The 26,760-nt window shown below is 40.3% G+C and overlaps 1 protein-coding gene across 1 annotated transcript in view; it reads left to right on the top strand.

Annotated features, from left to right (window-relative positions):
* spred2a (sprouty related EVH1 domain containing 2a) overlaps positions 1 to 25,914 on the top strand; it is a 43,118-nt gene extending 17,204 nt beyond the window's left edge. The window contains exons 4-6 of the mRNA XM_057843300.1: positions 587 to 651; positions 764 to 922; positions 11,436 to 25,914. Coding sequence (XP_057699283.1) covers positions 587 to 651; positions 764 to 922; positions 11,436 to 12,059 — 848 coding nt within the window. The 3' untranslated portion in view covers positions 12,060 to 25,914. The remainder of the gene's footprint in view (positions 1 to 586; positions 652 to 763; positions 923 to 11,435) is intronic.
* Positions 25,915 to 26,760: the final 846 nt, after the last annotated feature.

The following is a 26,760-nucleotide window of genomic DNA, read 5'->3' as shown; positions in this document are numbered from 1 at the left end:
TTGATCCCAAACACACAGCCAGGGCAACAAAGGAGTGGCTTCGTAAGAAGGATTTCAAGCTCCTGGAGTGGCCTAGCCAGTCTCCAGGTCTCAACCCCATAGAAAATCTGCAGAGGGAGTTGAAAGTCCGTGTTGCCCAACGACAGCCCCAAAACATCACTGCTCTAGAGGAGATCTGCATGGAGGAATGGGCCAAAATACCAGCAACAGTGTGTGAAAAGCGTGTGAAGAGTTACAGAAAAACGTTTGGCCTCCGTTATTGCCAACAAAGGGTACATAACAAAGTATTGAGATGAGCTTTTGGTATTGACCAAATGCTTATTTTCCACCATGATTTGCAAATAAATTCTTTAAAAATCAAACAATGTGATTTTCTGTTTTTTTTTTCCACATTCTGTCTCTCATGGTTGAGGTTTAACCATGTTGACAATTACAGGCCTCTCTAATATTTTCAAGTGGGAGAACTTGCACAATTAGTGGTTGACTAAATACTTATTTGCCCCACTGTAGATGCTATTTAGCATTAGGCTAGTAGACTTCAAGGCTAGACAGTTTATTAAAAGTTTATTGATGTTTGTTGATCCAGGATCGACCACGTCTTCGTCCACACTGCAGAACGAGACCGAGCTTGGCGATGACGACGTGTTCACGGTGAGAATAGAATTGAATGGAATGGTGGAAAACTACGGAAGTGGAAGGACGTACAATTACATCGTTGTCATCAAGTTCCGCTTGGTGACGGGTATGCGTTTTCTCGCCGCAGACGGCCACAGACAGCTCGTCCAATTCGTCCCAAAGGAGGGAGCCCGTCACGTTGTCCTTCTGCGAGCACCGCCGTCATCACCATTGCATTCTGGGACATCTGTATGAACAGCAACGGACCGCCGATCACTACTTTGCTGACTGCTACTTCTTGGAGCATGTGAGTGAAGCTGCCTTTGGAGAAAGTGCACAGCAGATACGACACCAAATCCTACTTTTGCAGTCCAATTTTTTCCCCGTTGTTCCTGACTGTCTCTAATTAGTTTGCAATGACTTTTTTTATGCCTTAGTCAGGGCCGTTCCTGACCAATTCGGCACCCTAGGCAACATATTTGTTGCCCCCCCCCCCCTATTTTCACCACATATATTTAAAAACTCACACCGAAAAAGCACATTATCTTTTTGTAATTTATGATATAAAAAAGACAACAACGAACAAGTGCAGAAATTAAAAGAAAAATGCTGTAATAACTATTCAAAAGCACCAATAAAAAACACTTCAAAAACAAATGCATTAAATAAATTAGAATTGAGGACACCCACCCACACAAACCTATATAAATACACACAGAACACTTTAAAATTCAACTTTTTTTTCACTTTGACCTATAACCTTACTCACCTTGTCTTTACTGATGCAAAAGCATCTATTGCACTTTCATATGACAGTTGTTTTGGAAGGTGCACTTCTTTCCTGGACTTGGTGCTGATATGGATAAGTTCACTGTAAAAGATGGCCCAGGATGTACAGAGGTAGAAGGAAAATATTTCAGAAGAGAAGAAAGTGGAATGTTACATTATATTAGTCAAATAGCTGCTGATTGTGAAACCAGCATAACATAACCATAATAGCGCCTAAATTCTTGCATCCTACTGTACCTGCCTATTGGATCCGGCCACTAACTTTGATAGGCGTAGTTAAAAAAAATAAATTTTTGAAGCACTGCAACTACACAGGACTATACAATAATAATGAATTAAATAATATATGATAGCAAAAAAAAAAAAAAAAAGAATATTTTTTTTACATGTACGTGATCGCCATTTTAACCCTTTAAGGTCTGGGCCTATTTTGTCTGATTTTGCATGCCTTTGAAGTTGCCTTTATATTTCAAAGAAAGAATTGTTTACGATGGCCTGGTTTGGTCCCTTTTTTTGTGACACCTTGAACTTCATGTCCAACGTCACTGACCAATTATAAATCATCATTTTGGGCCCAAAAAGACCAAAAATTCCACAATCGTTTTGTCAAAATTTTTAATTTTGATGTCCAATTGACAACCAAACATGCGTAACGAACCGTTTTGAAACTTTGTAATATTTATTCAACATGTTAGGATGAACATTCAACCAAAAAAATTTAGAATAAATAGTCTTATAGTTGACAATTCAACATAAACAACAGGTATATAGCATAGGCGTTTTTTGCCTTTATACATGCTCTAGTCAAAACAGGTTATATACAGCAGACCGAACAGTGAAAAAATATATACCATCTAACACAAAAAGTGTTTAGAGGCCATCTCTTTATGAGTTTAGGTATTGCGGCCCATCACCTGATGAAAACTATGTACACACAATCAAGCTTCTTGAACACACATTTATATACACAAATTGAGAAGACTGATTGTGGGAAAAAATGTATATATATATAACATTGGGGGAAAAAAAGTATTTTCAAAAATATTTACAATAAACCAGTTAAATTTTTTTCAGGCATGCCACTCCGAAAAGCAGTTTCGTCCTGGAATTCGAAACAGGGCGACATCACACAGCCCACACTTCCATGGGGTGTTGGTCCTCTTTCCACCCTTCCATTTTCATTTCACTTTACTTTCATTGTCACTATAAATGTACATGAAAAAAAGTCAGTATTTATGAAAATAATAAAGTATAAAATAAAAATATATACAGCAATAAATAATAATGGAAATCTATATGTATGACAATAGAAAGAATACCATAGCTGAATATGTGCTACATCCCTAATCTTCATATAGAAAGAAGATCACCACAATTATAAATTCCTGCCTTGGATACACACAGTTCACGTACGACTTTGATCTGATATGCACATTTTATTATTATATACACAAACACACACTTATATTGCATCAAAATTAACTTTGTCATGCAATATCAAAAGAAACTTTCAAAAGAAACTTTTTCCAGCCTAAAAAAAAAAAAGTGAGTTTGCTTACCTCTGCTCGTCGATGGCGACACCCACGTGTTCAAATCCGTCACTATCTTCACTCGAGGACTCTTCCGAAGAAGACGATGATGACGAATTTGGACCATCCTCTTCCTCAAGTTGATCAAATAGCACAATTGCTTGCGCTAAATTTAGTTTTCCGTTCATTCTCAAAGTCACACAAAGTCGCTGCTCGATCCAAACGGCCGTCGGCTCGCCACCTCGCTGCTTCAGAACACTTCTCCCTCTCGTTCGGTGGAACCTCGCATGGCAGTTATATTTATTTAAAAAACACATTTTGTGCTTCCACTGTGACTTCAAAAGGGTTCGTTTGATTTGTGGTTTTTTCATGGAGCTTCCGTTTTGAAAAAGGACAAGAAATGATGGAAATATAGACACAAACAAATGATCCATGCAGCGTTTTAATGTTTTTTTGAGAGGACAATAAAACTATAAAACTTAAATGACAATATCTCACGTTTTAATTGGTCGATTGACTTCAAATAATAACGAGAGTAAACCGCAACTTCCGCACTTTAAAACGAGACCAACCAACGGCATGTGGGTGACGTATTTAAAACGTGAGGGCGCTTCAAAGACGATGTGCGCTGAGGACGCGCCGGCGCGTCCTTCGACTCTCAAGGGTTAATGAATTAATGACACATTTAATAACAAATGTTTGCATTTAAATCTGTGGCACTTTTAGTCCCCCGTACCACAGAAGTTTGAAATTATTAATTGCATATTTAATGGTGTATTTATTTAATTAACCTGGGCACTTATAGGCAAGGCAAATTTATTTGAAAAGCACAATTTTAAACAAGGTAAAAGTGGTTCACATCACATCAAAATAAGCAAGACAATTTTAGTCCCCCATACACTTTGTCCAAATTTTTCTAAAATGGAAGGGGGAGTAAATTTAACTGAAACTAATCCACAGCTGGCTGAATACTGAAAATATTTCTAAAACAACAGCCTGGCTAATAATACAGTAAAATGTTGCTTTAGCAGTAAGTCATATAAACTCTATGTAAATAACCGCTAGCTTGCAGTTGCGCTAAGTCTACGTGCTTATGCTGTTGAAAAAAATCATCACAACAAACCTCAATTTTTTTTTCACGTTTATGCTTTCTTTATTCTTTTTTTTCTGACCCAGAGGGCTTTTGTCTTTTAATGAAGTTGTCACCGAAACGTCGCTCAATTGCGGAAGCTAAAAATAGCACCTTCAGGTAGCTCGCTGGTCTGCTGGGTGGTGAGTGAGACTAGGGTCTGTGGTGAAATTATCGCATCACAGGTGAAACGGGCAGAAGGCAAACTAGAAAAATGATTTCATTATTATTTAAAGACTTATTACAAATGGTTTTGTTGTTCTTTTGTATTGTATATATTTTTTTAATACTGCTATCATCAAATATTATTTGAATATTTTTCTTGACGCCCTTTTGGATGCTGCTGCGCCCTTAGGCATTTGCCTAGCTCGCCTTATGGACGGCACGGGTCTGGCCTTAGTTGTCGCATATAAAACTAGATTTCTCATTAAGGGTCAACCATCTGAAACTAGCTTGCACTAGTGGATAGTAAAGCTGCGCTGTATTATCAGTATATTGTGATACGAAGAGACATAATATGCATAATATAATTAGACTTTTGGATCCCAACATATTGCATAAATATCTTTTGAGAAATACAAGATAATTATCTGTTTATTTTCTTCGGCAATTTTCCTGACAGACACCATCTTACAGCGTGAAAGTTAAAAAGGTTAAAAGGGTAAAAGGCAGTGGCGCCTCCAGAAATTTTTCATAGGGGTGGCCAGATAGGGCCACTTAAAATCTTGGGGTGGCCAAAACTAAAAGCCATAATTTCAGGTTTTCATTATATTATTGCAGTAAAAAGGTCGGGGGGAAACTATCAGAAAGATTTAAGGACACGACTACTGATATACTTTGTTGTATTGTGTAATATTTGATGTTACTAATGATTTAATGTGCCTAGTCCGTAACTGTCCAGTCAACATTTTAAATTCCACAACAATTCTGTTTTATTGTGTTATGTATATATTAGGCATAATGTGTACATTTAACTAGTGCTGTCAAACGATTAAAATTTTTAATCAAGTTAATCACAGCTTAAAAATTAATTGTAATTAATCGCAATTCAAACCATCTCTAAAATATGCCATATTTTTATGTAACTTATTGTTGGAATGGAAAGATAAGACAAGACGGATATGTACATTCAACATACTGTACATAAGTACTGTATTTGTTTATTATAACAATAAATCCAAAAGATGGCATTAACATTATTGACATTCTTTCTGTGAAAGGGATCCTCGGATAGAAAGACTTGTAATTCTTAAAGGATAAATGTGAGTTTGTATATTGTGACTAAATATTGCCATCTAGTGTATTTGTTGAGCTTTCAGTAAATGATACTGTAGCGACTTAACTATTCTGCCCAAATGCATGATGGGAAGTGGTGCAACCATGACTGTGTGTGGGGGCTGCAAATGCTATATCTTCTCTGCGTTGGGTACACTACAAGGTGTTAAGAAAAAGATCCAACTCCTGTCATTTTTCCCCACGTCGCTTCCCACAATATTTATAGTTACTGTGGGAGAGATGACAAAGCTTTTGCCAATTAAAAGCACGGCCCCAATGAATGCTGTTATCTACTCCACTCACTTGACACTGCCTCTTATCTCTGTATAGAGGTAAAATGACGCCATTGTAGGCTGTTTGCGGCAATGCGTGAATGAGTCGTACTGCGAATGCATTAATTGCGATAAATATTTTCACGTTAATAATTTTTAAAAAATAATTACCGCCCGTTAACGCAATAAATTTGACAGCCCTACATTTAACAAAACAAAATGAATGCATTAATTTGGGATGAAATGCATAACTGATGCTACAATAATCTAACGATATACTGGCAAGTGGGGTGGCCAGTGGGCTGGCCAACCAATTTATAGGGGTGGCCGTGGCCACCCCCTGGTGGCGCCACTGGTAAAAGGTCACTGGCATAATGATTCCTGTTTGAAGTGAGCTGCAACCATAGACAGTGGATTGTAGAGACCTAATTGACTTTGGCTGCCCATTGGAGCCCATGTGCCAGGCGGCTGCCATCTTTCGTAAGTCTCCAATGTGCTCTCAGTCATTTAAAGCACCGTAGACGCAATCACAATCATCATAATCTCACGATTTGAAGAAAAAAAAAGAAAAAAAAAGAATTTTCACACGGTTGTCATGAGTGTCAAATATGTAGTCCTAGGTATATGTTGGCAACAAGACATGTCTGCCAACACATCATGGGGTGTCTATATATGTGTGTCTATGTATTTTGTCTTACAATATGCTAACAAAGACAATGGGGAGGATGCAACTGGAATGAATTGGAGAGCATTTGTGAGCATTTTGGCCTTAAAGGGACCCAGGGATAAAAAGATTTGTAGTTCTTAAAAGATAAACGTTATTATGAGTTAAAATAATTTGATATTAAAACCCCTCTTGATGTTTTCGTCTTTATACAATTTGTAAAATTAGTTTAACTAGTAGGTCGCCATTGTTGTTGAAGTCGCAGTGCCGTGACGTCTTTTGGTTACGCTGCCGGGCTTACAAAGTATGACTCTAGCGACATAAACGTGTCATCTGTTCAACCCCTTTCAATTTGAACCCGTGAGGAACATAATGAGCATGACAGCACTGTCGATATTTCACAAAACGAGCAGCAAAAGCCAAATGCACAGGAAAGACTGGATGAGACGAGAGTATGACAAAACTGGTGTTCTGCCAAAATGTGCAACACCTGCGAAACGTACTACCAGAGGCGACTTTGACACTTAAAGTACTACCGTGCGCTTTCAGCTTGTTTTGTTTAAATGGATACAGCCAGAACATACTTAAGATGCTTTAAGAAAATACTTAAACGTAGTAATATCAAATCAAGGTGGTTTAAGCACACTAATGTGGTCAACAGATCAACAATCTGCTTTACAGCTACCGCAAGAAAACACAATGCTTAAAAGGATGAGAGAGCAACACACGCAAAATTTTGATTTGGACAATTTTGAGGTCAACAAAGTCTGTAAACCATAAATCAACAATTAAAATTGTTGTCGACTAATTTGATAGTCCGTTAGTTGTCGCTTACTTGATTAATCCTGGCATCCCAACTAGTTGACGACCATCTGCAAAATGATTTTATTGGCTACTTTGACAATGACGTGCTTTTATTTTGACAGCCTGATTTTTGACAGGATGTTGCTGAGCAGATAGGTTGGCTTTTACTGCCTCAACTATTGTGGAGTGTGGAACAAATGACTGACATTTACTGTATTTCCTATGGGAAAGATTTCTTTGGATTGGGTAGGATTCAAAATCTGGCTTTGTAAAGCCATTCAGCTAAAAATTGAAGTTGCACTGTAAGTCATCCTAGAACATATCACATTTTCCCATTGCTTAGTGCAGTGTTTTTCAACCACTGTGTGCCGTGACGTAGTGTTTGGTGTGCTGTGGAAAATCATGCACTTCCACCTAATTCATTTAAAAAATGTTTATGGGAATTGAATCTGCAAATATGCCGTTGCTGAGTGTACTGTCCAGTGGTTGGTAATCGTGCAATACTCTTCCATATCAGTAGGTGTCAATAGATACAGTGTATCACAAAAGTGAGTACACCCCTCGCATTTCTGCAGATATTTAAGTATATTTTTTCATGGGACAACACTGACAAAATGACACTTTGACACAATGAAAACTAGTCTGTGTGCAGCTTATATAATAGAGTTAATTTATTTTCCCCTCAAAATAACTCAAAATATATTAATATTATTAATATCTAAACCCCTGGCAACAAAAGTGAGTACACCGCATGGGAACTACGTACATCCCTAAATGTCCAAATTGAGTACTGCTTGTCATTTTCCCTCTAAAATGTCACGTGACTCGTTACAGGAGTGCTGTGCGTATTGCTGCAGAGATTGAAGAGGCGGTGGGGAGGGGGGAGCGGGGGGGTCAGCCTGTTAGTGCTCAGACCATACGCCGTACTCTACATCAAAATGGTGTGCATGGCTGTCACCCCAGGAGGCAGCCTTTTCTTAAGACGGTACACAAGAAAGCCCGCAAACAGTTTGCTGAAGACATGTCAACAAAGCACATGGATTACTGGAACCATGTCCTCTGGTCTGATGAGACGAAGATTAATTTGTTTGGTTCCGATGGTCTCAAGCACGTGTGGCGGCGACCAAGTGAGGAGTACAAACAGGGGTGCACATAAGTGGTCCGCATGCGCGCATGTGTACTGGACGTAGACAAACACGCTGGCTCTCAACGGCTTCCAGACGCTTTTGCGTACCGATGGCTGACCACTGTATTTGTGGCGGACACGAGAAAATAACTTCTCAAAATGTCGAAGAGGCAGGCCACACTGAGTAATTACTTCCGTGTTCCCCCACCCCCGTCAAAAGACAGACAGACGACAGAGACGTCACCGGAGCTACCGAAAAAAAGGACTTATGCTGAAAAGTGGCTACAGGAGGTACCATTGCTAGAAGCAAATGATGCTCGCACGGAAATGCGGTACAAAATGTGCCGTGAGAATCCCAATGTCGCTGATAAGAGCAGCGCATTTTATGTAGGGTCAAAGAATATCAGCCATCCAAACTTTGAAAAGCACGACAAAAACAGAGCATGTGGCAATTAAGCAAACTATCGATGTCAAACAGGACCCCACTCGCCCTATGGACAAGTGGCGGAATAAAGGTAATGAACAGCGACATGCACTGACAAACGTGTTTTTGCTCGCATTTTACAAAGCTAAACATGCACGTTCAATGAGGTCTTATGAGGAGGACATCCCACTTTTAAAAAGGCTTGGAGTTAATGTGGGAGCCGCATAATGCCCTTTATTTTGAATTGGTGCTTTTTATTTCTTTACATTTCACTTCAAAGTAATGGCAATTTTGTTGTGCCAGTTGATGTTAATCAAGCATTAATTGTTAATATAATTAATTAAAGTTAATTGGCTCGAAGTAAAGCTTGTCATAAATTAATCGCATCAGGCGGGTCGGCTCTCAAGCTCAATGAGGACCAAGTCACATCTCCAGGTCCTCCTCTGAGAACCTGGGCAAAAAAATTATGTGCACCCCTGAGTACAAAGATAAGTGTGTCATGCCTACAGTCAAGCATGGTGGTGAGAATGACCCCCCCCCCCCCCACCACCTCTTCAATCTCTGCAGCAATGCTGACAGCACTCCTGTAACGAGTCACATGACATTTTGGAGGGAAAATGACAAGCAGTACTCAATTTGGACATTTAGAGATGTACGTAGTTCCCATGCGGTGTACTTGCTTTTGTTGCCAGGGGTTTAGATATTAATGGCTGTATTTTGAGTTATTTTGAGGGGAAATAAATTCACTCTATTGTATAAGCTGCACACAGACTAGTATTCATTGTGTCAAAGAGTCATTTTGTCAGTGTTGTCCCATGAAATACTGAAATATCTGCAGAAATGTGAGGGGTGTACTCACTTTTGTGATACACTGTAGCTAATTACTTTGTTTAGTGATGCATAAGAGGTAAGAGTGGCATTGGGGCGAGCGACCTGCGGCTAGCTAGCAAAACTATAACGGTGACAGTGATGGTAAAGGTTTTCATATAGGAGCGTGGCTAAATCAGAAATGGACAAAATTCATTGAAATGCGATTAAAAGGAAGCAAAGACCATTTATTCTCTTGTGTAAAGCTATGAGGAAACGCTATCTTTCATTCGTGCTAAAATGTAAAGAACTGAGCATAGCGGGATTAACTTTCAACAGGGATGCACTGGTACCTCCAATACAGAAGCCCGGGTGTCACATTGAGTGAGTAAAAATACATGCTCCTTATCCGATTATCCGATTACTCGATTATTCGAACTAATTAGAAACGACTTTATAATATCAATATAGTCTACAACGGGGTGTCCAAACTTTTTGCAAAGGGGGCCAGATTTGGTGTGGTAAAAATGTGGAGGGCCGACCTTGGCTGACGTCCGTTACGTAGAACAATATATTTAAGCAAATTTTAGCAAGCCATTCTGTGTGTCACATTTGCTTCATTATTTTTGTTTAAAATTTTGGGCTGTCAAAATTATTGCGTTAACGGGCGGTAATTAATTTTTTAAATTAATCACGTTAAAATATTTGACGCAATTAATGCACATGCCCCGCTCAGACAGATTAAAATGACAGCACAGTTTCATGTCCACTTGTTACTTGTGTTTTTTGGTGTTTTGTCACCCTCTGCTGGCGCTTGGGTGCGACTGATTTTATGGGTTTCAGCACCATGAACATTGTCTAATTATTGACATCAACAATGGCGAGCTACTAGTTTATTTTTTGATTGACATTTTTACAAATTTTATTAAAACGAAAACATTAAAAGGGGTTTTAATATAAAATTTCTATAACTTGTACTAACATTTATCTTTTAAGAACTACAAGTCTTTCTATCCATGGATCGCTTTAACAGAATGTTAATGTTCATGCCATCTTGTTGATTTATTGTTATAATAAACAAATACAGTACTCATGTACAGTATGTTGAATGTATATATCCGTCTTGTGTCTTATCTTTCCATTCCAACAATAATTTACAGAAAAATATGGCATTTTTTATTGATGGTTTGAATTGCGATTAATTACAATTAATTAATTTTTAAGCTGTGATTAGCTCGAGTAAAAATTTTAATCGTTTGACAGCCGTAAATTAATTATTTCAACAATCTCGCAACTAGCCTTTGTTGCGTTCTCTTTCGACTCTCGGGCTCTTGCGAAATACTGCTGCTGTAAAATTAAACTACCTTCAAGTTGCTTCAATTTCTCGCTACGTATCTTCCCTGTAATCTTGTCGTACATTTCAGCGTGTCTTGTTTGGTAATATCGCCTCACGTTGAACTCTTCAAAAACAGCGACTGTCTCTTTGCAAATGACGCAGACACAGTTGTTGCGTATTTTAGAGAAGAAATAGTCCAATTTCCACCTATCCTTGAAGCGTCAGCCGTCACAGTCAACTTTCTTTTTTTTTTTTTTGTTGTCGCCATTTTAGAAAATTGGAAGGGTCATATGGGGTAATGTTGCTTAGAGTGCTGTTGCCTTTTAGTGGGTAAATGAGGAGCAGCATTTAGTGTGTAAGCTACTTCATATGCTGGTAGCAGTACTGCTGACCAATTTATTAAGTCTGTGTGCGGGCCAGACGTTACTGATTTTATGACAGAGGCTGGGGGCCGGATGAAATTTGACCAAGGGCCGCATTTGGCCCCCGGGCCGGACTTTGGACATGTCTGGTCTACAGAAATTAATCAGTTTTTTTGCTGGTGGCGTACCTTTAGATTTTTTTCATGACAAAAGTGTGCCATTGCTCAAAAAAGGTTGAAAAACACTGGCTTAGTGTACAGTCATTTGTTAAACCTTGTCCACTAATATTTTTCATGTTTGCAGGCGGTGGATGTGTTCCCTCGCCATGTGAGCTTCCAGTTGGAGGAAGAAGTGGTGCGAATCACTCCGCGGGAACGCGCCTGGCTCACCGGCTATGAGGACTACCGTCATGCCGCCGCTACGAGGGACAAGCTGTCAATGTCCGACATTCCTGAAGCCTACCCGCACGAGGCGCCTAAGCTCAACTACGGCTACCCTTACCCCATAGCTAAGCCCATCTGCCTGGACCCGGGGGCGGCGGTGACGGCTCAGCCTCAGCTAAAGCGCGGCCGGAAAGACAGCGAGCGTCTTCGCTGCGTTTACTGTCAGGATCTGTTCTGCCGCGAGGACAACGGGCGGGGGCGCTGCCAGGAGGCGCCGGACCCGATCCAAACGTGCATACGGCGCGTTAGCTTTCTGTGGTGCGCCGACAGCCTGTTGTACCACTGCATGGCAGACCCGGAAGGTGACTACTCGGACCCGTGCTCGTGTGAGGCGGGCGACGAGCGTTTCTGTTTACGTTGGAGCGCTCTGCTAGCGCTGTCGCTGTTGGCGCCGTGCATGTGTTGCTATGCGCCGCTCACCGCCCTCCACCGGTGTGGCGTCGCCTGCCGATGTTGCGGCGGTAGACACCAGGCGGCTGGCTGAAGCGCCGTATCCGCCTTCTGTGGCTGTGTCCTTGTTTGGGGTTTTGTCTCTCTGTGTTTGTCATCTGTGTCGCGTTATTACACTGTTTAAAAACAAAAAAAAATGTAGTAAAATATTGGCAGCTGTGTTTGTCAGAATATTACTGTTGAGAAAATACACGTAACAGCGGTAAAGTCCTTGAGTAACCGTACATTTTACGGTAGATTTTTGTTAACTTTTCAACTGAAAATCATGGTAGAATTTTTTTAAAAATTATTTTATACTGTGACCCACATGTCTTAATGTTGGTGATGAAGTCACTGCGCTCTTTTTCTCATTCTCCCTTTCCAACCCACTCTGTCATCTTAGCAGTCGACCGTGCTAACTACCGAGCTACTAAAGTCCGTTTGGAAAAAGTGCTGTGAGTGTAGCTGTAGTGAGAACTGATTTTTGGCAGCCATTTTAATTTTCGTCTTAGTCGAAAGGCTGTTAATGCTTCTGCGTAGCGGTGACGGCAGACCTACTGTGGGGCAAATAAGTATTTAGTCAACCACCAATTGTGCAAGTTTTCCTACTTGAAAAGATTAGAGAGGCCTGTAATTGTCAACGTGGGTAAACCTCAACGATGAGAGACAAAAAAACCAGAAAATCACATTATTTGATTTTTAAATAATTTATTTGCAAATGGTGGAAAATAAGTGGTCAATACCAAAAGTTCATCTCAATACTTTGGCCTCCGTTATTGCCAACAAAGGGTACTTGACAAACGTTTTCTGTAACTCTTCGCTCTTCCCTTTGTGTAAAGAAATCAACTGTGGGAGCAATTATTAGAAAATGGAAGACATACAAGACCACTGATAATCATCCCCCACGATCTGTTGCTCCATGCAAGATCTCACCCCGTGGCGTCAAAATGATAACAAGAACGGTGAGCAAAAATCCCAGAACCACACGAGGGGACCTAGTGAATGACCTACAGAGAGCTGGGACCACAGTAACAAAGGCTACTATCAGTAACACAATGCGCCACCAGGGACTCAAATCCTGCACTGCCAGACATGTCCCCCTGCTGAAGCCAGTACACGTCCAGGCCCATCTGCGGTTCGCTAGAGAGCATTTGGACGATCCAGAAGAGGACTGGGAGAATGTGTTATGGTCAGATGAAACAAAAATAGAAAGTTTTGGGAGAAAGACAGGTTCTCCTGTTTAGAGGAGAAAGAATACTGAATTGCATCCGAAGAACACCATACACACTGTGAAGCATGGGGGTGGAAACATCATGCTTTGGGGTTGTTTTTCTGCAAAGGGACCAGGACGACTGATCTGTGTAAAGGAAAGAATGAATGGGGCCATGTATCGAGAGATTGTGACTGAAAATCTCCTTCCATCAGCAAGGGCATTGAAGATGAGACGTGGCCTGGGTCTTTCAGCATGACAATGATCCCAAACACACAGCCAGGGCAACAAAGGAGTGGCTTCGTAAGAAACATTTCAAGGTCCTGGAGTGGCCTAGCCAGTCCCCAGATCTCAACCCCATAGAAAATCTGTGGAGGGAGTTGAAAGTCCGTGTTGCCCAACGACAGCCCCAAAACATCACTGCTCTAGAGGAGATCTGCCTGGAGGATTTGGCCAAAATACGAGCAACAGTGTGTGAAAGCTTGTGAAGAGTTGCAGAAAACGTTTGGCCTCCGTTATTGCCAACAAAGGGTACATAACAAAGTATTGAGATGAACTTTTGGTATTGACCAAATACTTATTTTCCACCATGATTTGCAAATAAATTCTTTAAAAATCAAACAATGTGATTTTCAGTTTTTTTCCCACATTGTTTCATTGTTGAGGTTTACCCATGTTGACAATTACAGGCCTCTCTAATATTTTCAAGTGGGAGAACTTGCACAATTAGTGGTTGACTAAATACTAATTTGCCTCACTGTATGCCGTCATCGCAGACCTGATTTACGACCCTATGCCGTAGCCTGACGTGCACCTCCACAAAATCCTGACTACGCGTCACGTCAACGCGTGTGACGTGAACATCGAAGGACTGTGATTGGTCGGATCAGAACGTTGTTCCCGGTTCAGGACAACAACAACACCGTTTTCAAATATTCGCAAACATGTCGCCTACGTTTCAACATTTGTTGTTCAATATTGATTAGCTGCAGCTAAAAATACTACACTAAATACACCTTCCATCTCCGTTGTAAATTGTTGTCTAAACGGAAGCAAACTAAAGGAATTCGACAATAGTCCCCCTAAACCGTACAAACACAACGCAACACCCCTCTGGTGGCTTGGTGATGAATTACAGAGCAACCCGTTCCCTTGACGCAGAACTTCGAATGCTCATTGGCAACATAGGGTCTATGCCCTCACTACACCGTCACCGCAACGCAGAAGCATAAATTAGACGAAAATGAAAAGAGCTGCCAAAAACAACACTGCTCACGGAGTACGGTTTTCCAAAACTATACTGTAACTGTATGTAAAAAGTTTTCCAAGAGTTTAAGAACCGAATAACTGCGCTAAATGCTAATGCTAACGCTACAAGTTAGTTTAATGCAGTGGTGTCCAAACTATTCCACATAGGGCCGCAGTGGGTGCTGGATTTCATTCCTACAAAACAAGATGACATCTTTTCACCAATCTGGTGTCTCACAAGTGTAATCAGTTGATTGCAGTCAGGTGCTGCTTGTTTTAGCACAAACTTCATTGGTTAAACTGTCTGTGCTCGATTGGTAGGAACAAAAACCAGGACCCACAGCGGCCCTTGACGACAGGTTTGGACACCCATGGTTTAGAGCAGGGGTGGGCAAACTATTCCACAAAGGGCCGCAGTGGGTGCGGGTTTCCGTTCCAACCCATTAAGAGGAAACGTTTTCGCCAATCCAGTGTCTTGCAAGCTCAATCAGTTGATCACAGTCAGGTGCTTCTTGTTACAGCAGAAACCTCATTGGTTAAACTGTTTGTGCTGGATCAGTTGGAACAAAGACCAGGACCCACTACTGCCCTTGAGGACTGGTTTGCCCACCCCTGGTTTAATGTGTGATGATCACTCAACACAGACCTTTAAAGGCTAAAGCAACATGGCATAGGCAAGATAAGATAACTTACCAAGCAGCACCTGACATTTCACAAAAGGAGCCTGGAATGGGCACATGCTGAAGAAGCCTGTGTGTGGGGCGGGGGGTCGGAGGGAGACGCAGCACTTCACATGAGTGCCATGACCAAACACTGAAAAATTCGTGAAACTACACATACGATAGGAAACATTGTGAACTTATGATGGAAACTATGGCGAATTTCGTCTCGTTAGACGACACCGGGCATCTAGCTCGTTATGTTTTAGTCTCCCAAGACACGTTTTAAGCTCATCATCGTCATGAAAAAAATGGTTGACGAAAACAACACTGCTCGGTGAGAATTTACAAGAGCATACTGGCAGCGGAAACTGGACTGAGCTGTTGGTTCGGTAGTCATCCTGCTAAACTGCCAAATCCCGTTAGGAGAAGGGGGAGAATGACAAAGAAACGGTTTACATGGGCTTGCAGTAGAATGAGTTGAAAAATTTTCTTTTCATGGTAAATTTGAGAGTAAATTTTTTAAAGGTTTTTAAAAAAAATAATAATGGTATAATTCTGCCAACCACAGCTGCCAGTATTTTACTTTTATTTTATTTTTACAGTGTACACTCAACGCAACAAGAAGCTGTGCGTTGGTAAATACGATCTGCCGTGCCAACTCTGCTGTGAGGTAGCAAGTTCTGAATTGCAGAGCCTGCTCCCTTTTTTTGATTCACGAACCAATCCTTCGTCTGCGCGCCCAACCTCACATCTTGCTTGAACAGCTTCGATTTTTGTTTTTGTGGTTTCCAATTTATGCCAGTGGTTCCCAACCTTCGATACATGCATGTACAGTGAGGAGCAGTATTTGCACCCCTTGTGATTTTGCAAGTTCACCCACTTTGAAAATAGGGAGAGGTCTGAAATTTCAATCATAGATGCCTTTACACTCATAGAGACATAATCTTAAAAAAAATTCCAGAAATTATATTGAATGTTTTTTTAGAAGTAATTTGTTTGTAATATACTGGGTTCATAAGTATTTCTACCCATGTGAATCAGCAATAATTATGACACTCAATGAGTTGTCAGTCTACCTTAAAAGAAGTCCAGTTTTACCCCTTGAGTAACCACCCTTTGAGCTCAATATTGTCACCTATGCACCCTTGTCAGTCATAATCCAACTGCTACCATGGGGAAGACCAGAGAAATTTCGAAATTGAAGGAATCTGACCTTCTAGCCAGACCGCCGGACCTGTGCTGGCGCAGCTCCAACGACGCGGACCGGCGAGAATTCGACAGTCCGTCCAGAAGGCCAAACTCTGCGCGTTCACCTTAGTCTTAACCCTTTGTACTGACTCCATTTTGAAAGGTTTAAAGAAGGCTCACCGAAAACAAGTTGACAGTTTATTCAGGTTGATAGCTATTAAAACAGCAAGGCGAAACAGAAACACTCAGGCGGGGAGGCAAGGTCACCATGTCATACGTCAACAAAAGGTTCCCGAGAAAAATGACAACGCTTAGTTAAACATTCATTCTTTTGAAGGCTGCGCTGGGGTGGGCCAGGCAAAGGGTGTTGTTTTAGGATCATTCTTCTGTTGCTGGTTCGGGCGGTCAAGTTCGTGCGTCACCTTTCGTTGCTGGGTCGTGGTTGCTAAGGCAGCTGAGGTGGGAGGTTGGGCCTGCCTTGACGTCTGACAGGCGCTGCGCTATCAAACATGGTTCTTCTTGTTCTCGGGTGTTGCTTTGGTAGGCCGGGGTGTCTTGGCCCCACCGAAGAGATGACGAAGGCGTCTTTTCCTTTGCTTATCAGGCGAGGGCTGATATGGAATGTACTGATGACTCAGCACTGGCCTCCTGCTTTGTGAGGAGTGCGTCTGTGTATTATAACTTAATATTCTTATAATATCAAACTATGGTTAAAAGTATTTTTTATTATATTGAGTGTGTTAGAATAATGCAAACAGACGGTGCCTACGAGAAAAGTTACTATCTCCTTCAAAAGATACCAGAGAACAAATTGTGCTCCACAAAGCTGGAAAAGGCTATGGGACAATTGGAAAGCAACTTGGAGAGAATAAATCAACATTTGCAGCAATTGTTCGAAAATGGAAAAGGCTAAAAATGGCTGATAATCTACCTCGGACTGGGGCTCCATGTAAAATTTCTCCTCGTGGGGCATCACTCATGATGAGAAAAGTGAGGAATCCGCCTAGAACTACTCGGCAGGAGCTGGTCGATGACCGGAAGAGAGCTGTTTCAAAGGCTACTCCCAGTAGAACACTACGGCGCAATGTTTTAAAATCATGCATTGCTTAGGTTCCCCTGTTGAAACCATCATTTGAATAATGCAGAGGGGCCATGGAAGAAAGTCATGTGGTTGGATGAGACCAAAGTATAACGTTTTGGTGCAAACTTTACTCGTCATGTGTGGAGGAAAAATAAGGATGAGTACAATCCCAAGAACACCATCCTCACTGTGAAGTATGGGGCGGAAACCTCATGCTTTGGGGCTGCTTTTCGGCAAAGGGGATAGGATGACTGCACTGTATAAAACAGAGGATGAATGGTGAAATGTATCGTCAGAGATTGAGCCACAATCTCCTTCCCTAAGTCAGAGACCTGAAGATGAGTCGTGGCTGGATTTTCCAACATCATAATGATCCGAAGTACACACCCAAGCTGACCGAAGAGTGGCTGCGTAAAAAGCATATCAAGGTTCTGGAGTGGCCAAGCCAGTCTCCAGACCTCAATCCAATAGAAAATCTTTGGATTGAGCTGAATCATCGTGTTTCTCAACGACAGCCTCGAAACCTGACAGATCTAGAGAAGAATTTGTGTGGAGAAATGGACCAAAACCCCTGTTTCCATATGTGAAAAGAATTGGAACGTGAAGAAGAACTACAGAAAGCGTCTGACCTCTGTAATTGTAAACAAAGGCTTCTGCACTAAATATTAGCACAGATTTTCTCAGGGGTACAAATACTTATGAACCCCAGTAAATTACAAATTAGGCCTGCAGCTACCGATTATTTTAGTAGTCGATTAATCGGTGTACTAGTTAGTTTGAATAATCGAGTAATCGGATAAGGAACATTAAAAAATTAAAATACCTGACCTGAGCCTCAAACGGTATAAAAAATAAATAAATAAATGAGGATATATGTACGACAAAAGAACAATTGGCTAACTTACATATCAAAAGTCCGCAAGTTTAAATGCTATAAAATGCCAATGCTTTTTTTTTTTTTTTTTTTTTACAATGCTCTTAACAAATAGTTAAAACACATATTCCCACAATAAATGGCTAAATATACCTTTAAATTACAAATGCATTAAAAAAAAACATTAGCTCAAACAAAAACTTATGTTGGTCTTAACAGGGAGCAGCTGGATTCAGCCATGTGAAATGAGGCAGGCTAGAAGGCAGTGTACCCACCCAAATCAATGAAACTAAAGGCAAACACTTTAAAAAAAAAAAAACATTACAATGGCACTTTATTTTAACTAATACTCGAGGCAGGAAAATTTAATTCGAATATTTTTTTTCTAATCGAATACTCGAGTTAATCGATTAGTCGTTGCAGCACTATTACAAATTATTGAAAAATCATACAATATGACTTACAGATATTTTTTCAGATTATGTCTCTATAAGTGGAAATGCATCACTGATTGACATTTCAGACCTCTACCTATTTTCAAAGTGGGTGAACTTGCAAAGTCACAAGGGGTGCAAATACTTCTGCTCCTCACTGTATATCTTTTGGATGCCTACATGTACAAAAAATACCTTGATGCATACAGTAGATAAGTTTAAAATTTTAAACTGCTTGACAAATAAAAATGTGAATGAATTAGGGTATCATAATGCCGAAACGTGCACACATACAGTGGTATGAAAAAGTATCTGAACCTTTTGGAATTTCCCACATTTCTGCATAAGATCACCATCAAATGTGATCTGATCTTTTTCAACATCACACAGATGTAAAAACAGTGTCTGCTTTAACTAAAACTACCAAAACATTTATATCTTTTCATATTTTAATGGGGATAGCACGCAAACAATGACAAAAGGGGGAAAAAATAAGTAAGGAAACCCTCTGCCTTAGGACACTTAAAGAGCAATTGAAACCAATTTTTACCAAACAATTTAAGTCAGATGTGTGCCCAATGACTGATGAGTGATTTAAAGCTGCCCTGCCCACTATAAAACACACACCTGGTAAGAAATGTCTTGATGAGAAGCATTGTCCGATGTGCATCATGGCTAGGTCAAAAGAGTTGCCTGAAGACCTCCGATCAAGTATTGTTGATTTGTATAAAGCTGGGAAAGGATACAAAACCATCTGTAAAAGTCTGGATTTTCATCAAACAACAGTCAGAGAAGTTGTCTACAAATGGAGAGAGTTTGGCACTGTTGCTTCTCTCCCGAGGAGTGGCCCTCCACCAAAGATGATGCCAAGAGTTCCGCGCAGAATACTCAGAGAGGTGAAAAAGAACCTTAGAGGGTCTGCTAAAGCCTTAAAGAAATCACTGGCATAGCCCATTATCTATTTATAATGGAATAGAAAGGCACTTGGACACTCCGCAGAAGTTTTGGCAAAATATTTTGTGGACTGATGAAACCAAAGTTGAATTGTTTGGGAGTAGCACACAACATCATGTGTGGAGGAAATATGGAACAGCTCACCAACATTAACACCTCATCCCCACCTTGAAGCATGGTGGAGGGAGCATCATGATTTGGGGCTGTTTTGCTTCCTCAGGGCCTGGACAACTTGCAATAATTAATGGAAGAATGAATTCAAAAGTTAATCAGGATGTTTTGCAGGAAAACCTGAGGCCGTCTGTCAGACAGTTGAAGCTTAGAAGAGGATGGATGCTGCAACAAGACAATGATCCAAAACAGAAGTAAATCAACTTCAGAATGGTTTCAGAAGAACAAAATACACGTTCTGGAGTGGCCAAGTCAAAGTCTAGACTTGAACCCCATTGAGATGCTGTTGCATGACCTTAAGACAGCGATTCATGCCAGACATCCCAGGAATCTGACTAAACTACAACAGTTTTGTAGAGAAGAATGGGCCAAGATTAGTCCTGATCGATGTGCCAGACTGATCTGCAGCTACAGGAAGCGTCTGGTTGAAGTTATTGCTGCCAAAGGGGGGCACAAAATATTAAATGTGATGGTTCACTTACTTATTTTTCCCCCTTCTGTCATTGTTTGCATACTATCCTCATTAAACTATGAAAACTTATAAAGGTTTGGGTGGTTTTAGTTAAAGCAGACACTGTTTTTTCATCTGTGTGATTCTGACAAAGATCAGATCACATTTGATGGTGATTTTACGCAGAAATGTGAGAAATTCCAAAAGGTTCAGATACTTTTTCATACCACTGTACACCCTAAGTGGTGTTCAAGCACTCCCTTTGTTAGTACTCGTATTGACTACATTGGTTGTGTCATTGAGAAGAAATCCAGTATATTTGTGAAATGTATGATAGTTTTTATTAATTGTGTAATTTTGGTAACAACTTAAGTGCTCCTTTTTTCTTTAAAGGGGCACTAAAGTGATAATATTTTTAAAAAAATGTTAAAGCTTTGATGCCCTTTTACCAGGTTTGCAAAACTATTTGAGTTAAATGGCCCAGAAGGTTATTTTGTTGACCCTTTTTTTGGTTCACACCTGACTAAGTGTGTAACAAACAGTGAGACTGCCAGCCAGGAAAGGTTTGGGGCCGCTGACTTCGGCCAAAAGGAAAAACGGCAATTTAATATTTTCAATTTTTTCAATCACGTTGCGCAAATTGCTCAATTCATGTCTAGTGTGAATGCAACATTCATCATTTCTATTAATATGCCTCAAATGAAGCCGAAGGGCATGAAGGCATTAGCCTAGCTCTACGCGACAAGCAGCCAACTCCAGTCGCCATGGCGACAACTTAATATGATTCACATGCCCTCCATCTAATGGCTAGCCTACTTTTGCCACCCTCTATTGGTTGTTAGTGAAATACAGTCCACAGTATTTCATCTTTTTAATGTTGCTGCTTTGTACAGAAGTGTATCGCTGCCACTCCAGAAAAAATGCCTAACGTGAAACTTACCGTGTGATAACGTCAGATAATATAATTGAACGTTTTTGTCTTTTGTGGCAGGAATACGCACCCATACACTGAGGAAAGTTTATATTTTTATACAAATTGACATCAAATTAAGCCAAAATAAGTGTGAGGAAGAAGCGGGACATTAGCATAGCTTAGCTACAAGTACAGCAACCAACGATTATGTCTCACCATGGTAACCGCATCCTTAAAAAAATATCATGGACATGTTTGTCATCTTAATCATCATAAACACTGATCTAGAACTGGAAAGCAAAGAAAATTTGAGGGTTAAAACATCAAAAGAGAATTCCGTGAAAGCACCTGTCAATCAAACTCTCGGACAAGAAGTTTGTTCCTGAATAAGAGAAGATGTCCACTTAACTGTGGAAGAAAGTGCCTGATGATCATCACATTATTTTCATGTATGTACTTGACACACATACATGTTATGGACTTTTGATACATGACATTTGATCTACTATCCATGCCATAAGATGTACTGTACATATGTATGAATTTCAGTTCTATTTTTTTATGGTGATGTCAAAAAGATACATGTACTAATAACAAACACATCCTACGTGTGAATGTGTATGTCTTGTGTTAATGTGTGGGTGTGGGCGTATGTGTATGGTGTGAACAAATGTGTCCAGAACGTGTGTGTGTCTTAAAGGGACAGACAACATCTCGTGTGAATGGCCTTCACATGAAACACTGTTGCTCAAGGCATAATGCATACAGTGGGGCAAAAAAGTATTTAGTCAACCACTAATTGTGCAAGTTCTCCCACTTGAAAATATTAGAGGCTTGTAATTGTCAACATGGGTAAACCTCAACCATAAGACAATGTGGAGAAAAAATAAAACTGAAAATCACATTGCTTTATTTTTAAAGAATTTATTTGCAAATCATGGTGGAAAATAAGTATTTGGTCAATACCAAAAGTTCATCTCAATACTTTGTTATGTACCCTTTGTTGGCAATAACTGAGGCCAAACGTTTTCTGTAACTCTTCACTTTTCACTGTTGCTGGTATTTTGGCCAATTCTTCCATGCAGATCTCCTCTAGAGCAGTGATGTTTTGGGGCTGTCGTTGGGCAACATGGACTTTCAACTCCCTCCGCAGATTTTCTATGGGGTTTAGATCTGGAGACTGGCTAAGCCACTCCAGGACCTTGAAATGCTTCTTACGAAGCCACTCCTTGTTTGCCCTGGCTATGTGTTTGGGATCATTGTCATGCTGAAAGACCCAGCCACGTCTCATCTTCAATGCCCTTGCTGATGGAAGGAGATTTTCACTCAGAATCTCACGATACATGGCCCCATTCATTCTTTCCTTTCCACAGATCAGTCGTCCTGGTCCCTTTGCAGAAAAACAGCCCCAAAGTATGATGTTTCCACCCCCATGCTTCACAGTGTGTATGGTGTTCTTCGGATGCAATTCAGTATTCTTTCTCCTCCAAACACGAGAACCTGTGTTTCTACCAAAAAGTTCTACTTTGGTTTCATCTGACCATAACACATTCTCCCAGTCCTCTTCTGGATCATCCAAATGCTCTCTAGCGAACCGCAGACGGGCCTGGACGTGTACTGGCTTCAGCAGGGGGACACGTCTGGCAGTGCAGGATTTGAGTCACTGGCGGCGAATTGTGTTACTGATAGTAGCCTTTGTTACTGTGGTCCCAGCCCTCTGTAAGCCAATCACTAGGTCCCCCCGTGTGGTTCTAGGATTTTTGCTCACTGTTCTTGTTATCATTTTGACGCCACGGGGTGAGATCTTGAGTGGAGCCCCAGATCGAGGGAGATTATCAGTGGTCTTGTATGTCTTCCATTTTCTTATAATTGCTCTCACAGTTGATTTCTTTACACGTAGCGTTTTACCTATTGCAGATTCAGTCTTCCCAGCCTGGTGCAGGTCTACAATTTTGTCTCTGGTGTCCTTCGACAGCTCTTTGGTCTTGGCCATAGTGGAGTTTGGAGCGTGACTGACTGAGTTGTGGACAGGTGTTTTCATACCAATAATGAGTTAAATCAGGTGCCATTAATGCAGGTAATGAGTGGAGCCTCGTTAGACCTCGTTAGAAGAAGTTAGATCTCTTTGACAGCCAGAAATCTTGCTTGTTTGTAGGTGACCAAATACCTATTTTCCACTCTAATTTGGAAATAAATTCTTTAAAAATCATGCAATGTGATTTTCTGTTTTTTTTTCTTCCACATTCTGTCTCTCATGGTTGAGGTTTACCCATGTTGACAATTACAGGCCTCTCTAATCTTTTCAAGTAGGAGAACTTGCACAATTGGTGGTTGACTAAATATTTATTTGCCCCACTGTATATGGTATGCAGACTGTGAATTTCTTGGAAAATGTTAAAACACAAAAAATGACATCCCGTACAAGCGCAGCCATTTTATGATGTCTGTTATACCCATGCACACATATACTCAAGCAGGGGTGCCTGTGATGAAGTTTTAAAAGGAACCTCGTACTTAAAGACTGGTAGGCTCTAATAAGCCACAATTGTTCCCTTTTACTAAAATGTAATTAGAAACAAAACATTGCCATTGATATAAAAATCTATAATGTTTAGCACATGTTTTGACCTACAGAGGGCGCCATGTTTTATGCGCGCAATGAACGCTCGGGTGATAACTTAGTTTGTCACTGTCACTAGACTAGTGGTTCTTAACCTTGCTAAAGGTTTCACTTGTGCATTCACCGAACCCTTCCGAATTTAACAATGATTTTTTGGGGGGGGGGGTCAAATTCAAAACCGATATAGCTAACCTAGCTAGGTAGCTACAAATTTCAAATTTACGACGAATAAATTTGGTATTTTGCAGTTAATTTTCACATTGGAAAATGAAATCTCATGTCTACATTCTTTTATTTATTTCACATTTAACGTGTCCTGTTCAGCTGCTAAGACATGGAAAATAGGAATCTGAGTGTCTTTATGGTCTGAACAGCTTTAATGTATCACATGGGAGTTTCATATACTTCCGTTGTGGTTCATCATGTCTACATTCTTATTTCATGGTCACATCTTTGCATCATACAGTATTTTTTATTATGTGCGCAGTGCACGCTGCCTGTAGGTCTGTTATACTTCCTCATACAAAGTGTGAGTCAACCTTCTACCGAGCAAACCAGTTTCTCCTCCCATTAGATATAGAGCTAGGACTTAAATGGAATAAAGTCTTTAAATTGGAGGCAACCTAGTCTAAAACGACACTTGGCCTTTAGTCAGAGTATGAAAATAGGGCCCTGTGTGTCTGAACCTTCACCGAACCCCCTAGATTTACTCCTTACTCACCGAACCCCTGGGGTTCAATGGAACCCAGGTTAAGAACCACTGCACTAGGCGAACACTACTGGTGTTGTGCAATTCCTTCTACGCGGCGAGACGTCCAACACATGTGCACATTGGTTAAAAGCGGCGAGTACTTAGTATTTGTGTTTTTATTGAGTCTTTTATTACCTTTTCAGTGCCTCAAAATACATTTTGCATGTCTTTTCCTCTCATACTTTTAAGCATTGTGTATTCTTGTGGTAGCTTTAAAGCACATTATTGATCTGTTGACCACATTCATGTATTTAAACTACCTTTATTTGATATTACTACGTTTAAGTATTTTCTTAAGACATCTTTAGTATTATCTGTCAGTATGCATCTAAACAAAACAAGCTGAAAGTGCACGGTAGTACTTTGGGTGTCAAATTCACCTCTATTAGATGTTTCGCTGGTGTAGCACATTTTGGCAGAACACCGGTTTATTCCTACTCTTGTCTCGTCTCAGCCCGTCTTTCCTGTTCATTTTGCTTTTGCTGCTCGTTTTGTGAAAAATCGACAGTGCTGTCATGCTTATTAATGTTCCTCTCGGGTTCAAATTGAAAGGGCTGAACAGATGACAGGTTTGTGTCGCTAGAGTCATACTTTGGGAAGCTAGGTAGCGTAACCCAGTGACGTCACCGCCCTGCGACGTCAACAATAATGGCAACCTTCTAGTTAAACTAATTTTACGAATTGTATAAAAACGAAAACATCAAGAGAGGTTTTAATATCAAATTATTTAAACTCATAATAGCGTTTATCTTTTAAGAACTACAAGTCTTTCTATCCGTGATTCCTTTTAATGATGTCATAAGGAAGGGTGGGCAATCTAGGATACTCACATTAAGAATAGAATAGAAAGCCTCTTCTTGTCATTGTAAGGCTCATATAAGAACACAGGTTATGGTGTACATAGATTGGGAATGAAGTGAATAAGTGACTCGTAGCAAATAGTGATATAGTGGTTATATAACAGCGCAACAATATGTATATGAAAATATATAGAACTATTTTGTTGGTTAAAGTGGTACTAGCACTGATAAAAAGTCTGGGAGGCCACGTTCTGGAAATACTCATTTTATTGACATTTTTTTGCACTATTAAAGGGATCCACGGAAAGAAAGACTTGTTGTTCTTAAAAGATAAACGTTTTTATGAGTTAAAATAATTTGATATTGAAACCCCTCTTAATATTTTCGTTTTTATGCAATTTGTAAAATTATTTTAAATAGTATGTCGTTTAACTAGTATGTCGCCATTGTTGCTGACGTCGGAGGGCAGTGACGTCAAATGGTTACGCTGCCGGGCTTCCAGAGTATGACTCTAGCGACATAAACATGTCATCTGTTCAACCCGTTCAATAAGCATGACAGCACTGTCGATATTTCACAAAACGAGCAGCAAAAGCAAAATGGACAGGAAAGACGCGATGAGACGAGAGAAGGGGGAAAAAAACGGTGTTCTGCCAAAATGTGCTACACCGGCGAAAGAGGAGACTTTAATACCCAAAGTACTAAAGTGCGCTTTCAGCTTGTTTTGTTCAGATGCACACAGACAGAAAATACTAACGATGCCTTAAGAAAATACATAAAAACTTCGTCAAGTGACAGTGACAATCTACGTCATTACCCCGAGCGTCCATTGCGTGCATAAAACATGGCGCCCTCCGTAGGTCAAAACGTACTAAATATTATAGATTTTTAAATCAATAGCAATATTTTATGTGTTTCTAATGACAAATTTTAGTAAAAGAGAACAATTGTGGTTTATTAGAGCCTACAAGTCTTTTAAATCAGAAAAAAATCTTTTTTTTCTCCAAATTATTAAAGATTATTTCTGCTACGACACTCATAATAAAGGTGTTGTCTGTCCCTTTAAGTCTGTATGAGCTTGCACAGAAAAGTGCATGTGTACATGTATGTTTGTGTATGTTATGTGGGCGTGTATACTGTATGCCTGTATGTATTTGTACGTGTTTGTAATGCAAGTCTGTGTATTTGTGTGAATGCACGACTTTGTGTATGTATGGATGTGTTTGTATGTACTGTAAGTCTGTGTACAAATGTGTATAAGTGAGTATCGGGTGTGTGTTGGAGACAATCATGCCATTATTGGTGGTCCGTGTGTTCGTATTTCATGATGTCAACATGTCCCAATGGTTTCAATCAATAGAAAAAAAAAGATGACCGATGCGTTCTTTGTACCATCACC

Source organism: Corythoichthys intestinalis, chromosome 8 (genome assembly GCF_030265065.1).
Source record: "Corythoichthys intestinalis isolate RoL2023-P3 chromosome 8, ASM3026506v1, whole genome shotgun sequence".
Taxonomy (NCBI): Eukaryota; Metazoa; Chordata; class Actinopteri; order Syngnathiformes; family Syngnathidae; genus Corythoichthys; species Corythoichthys intestinalis.
The sequence above is the reverse complement of the archived record's forward strand: the minus strand, read 5'-3'. Positions and strand labels throughout refer to the sequence as shown.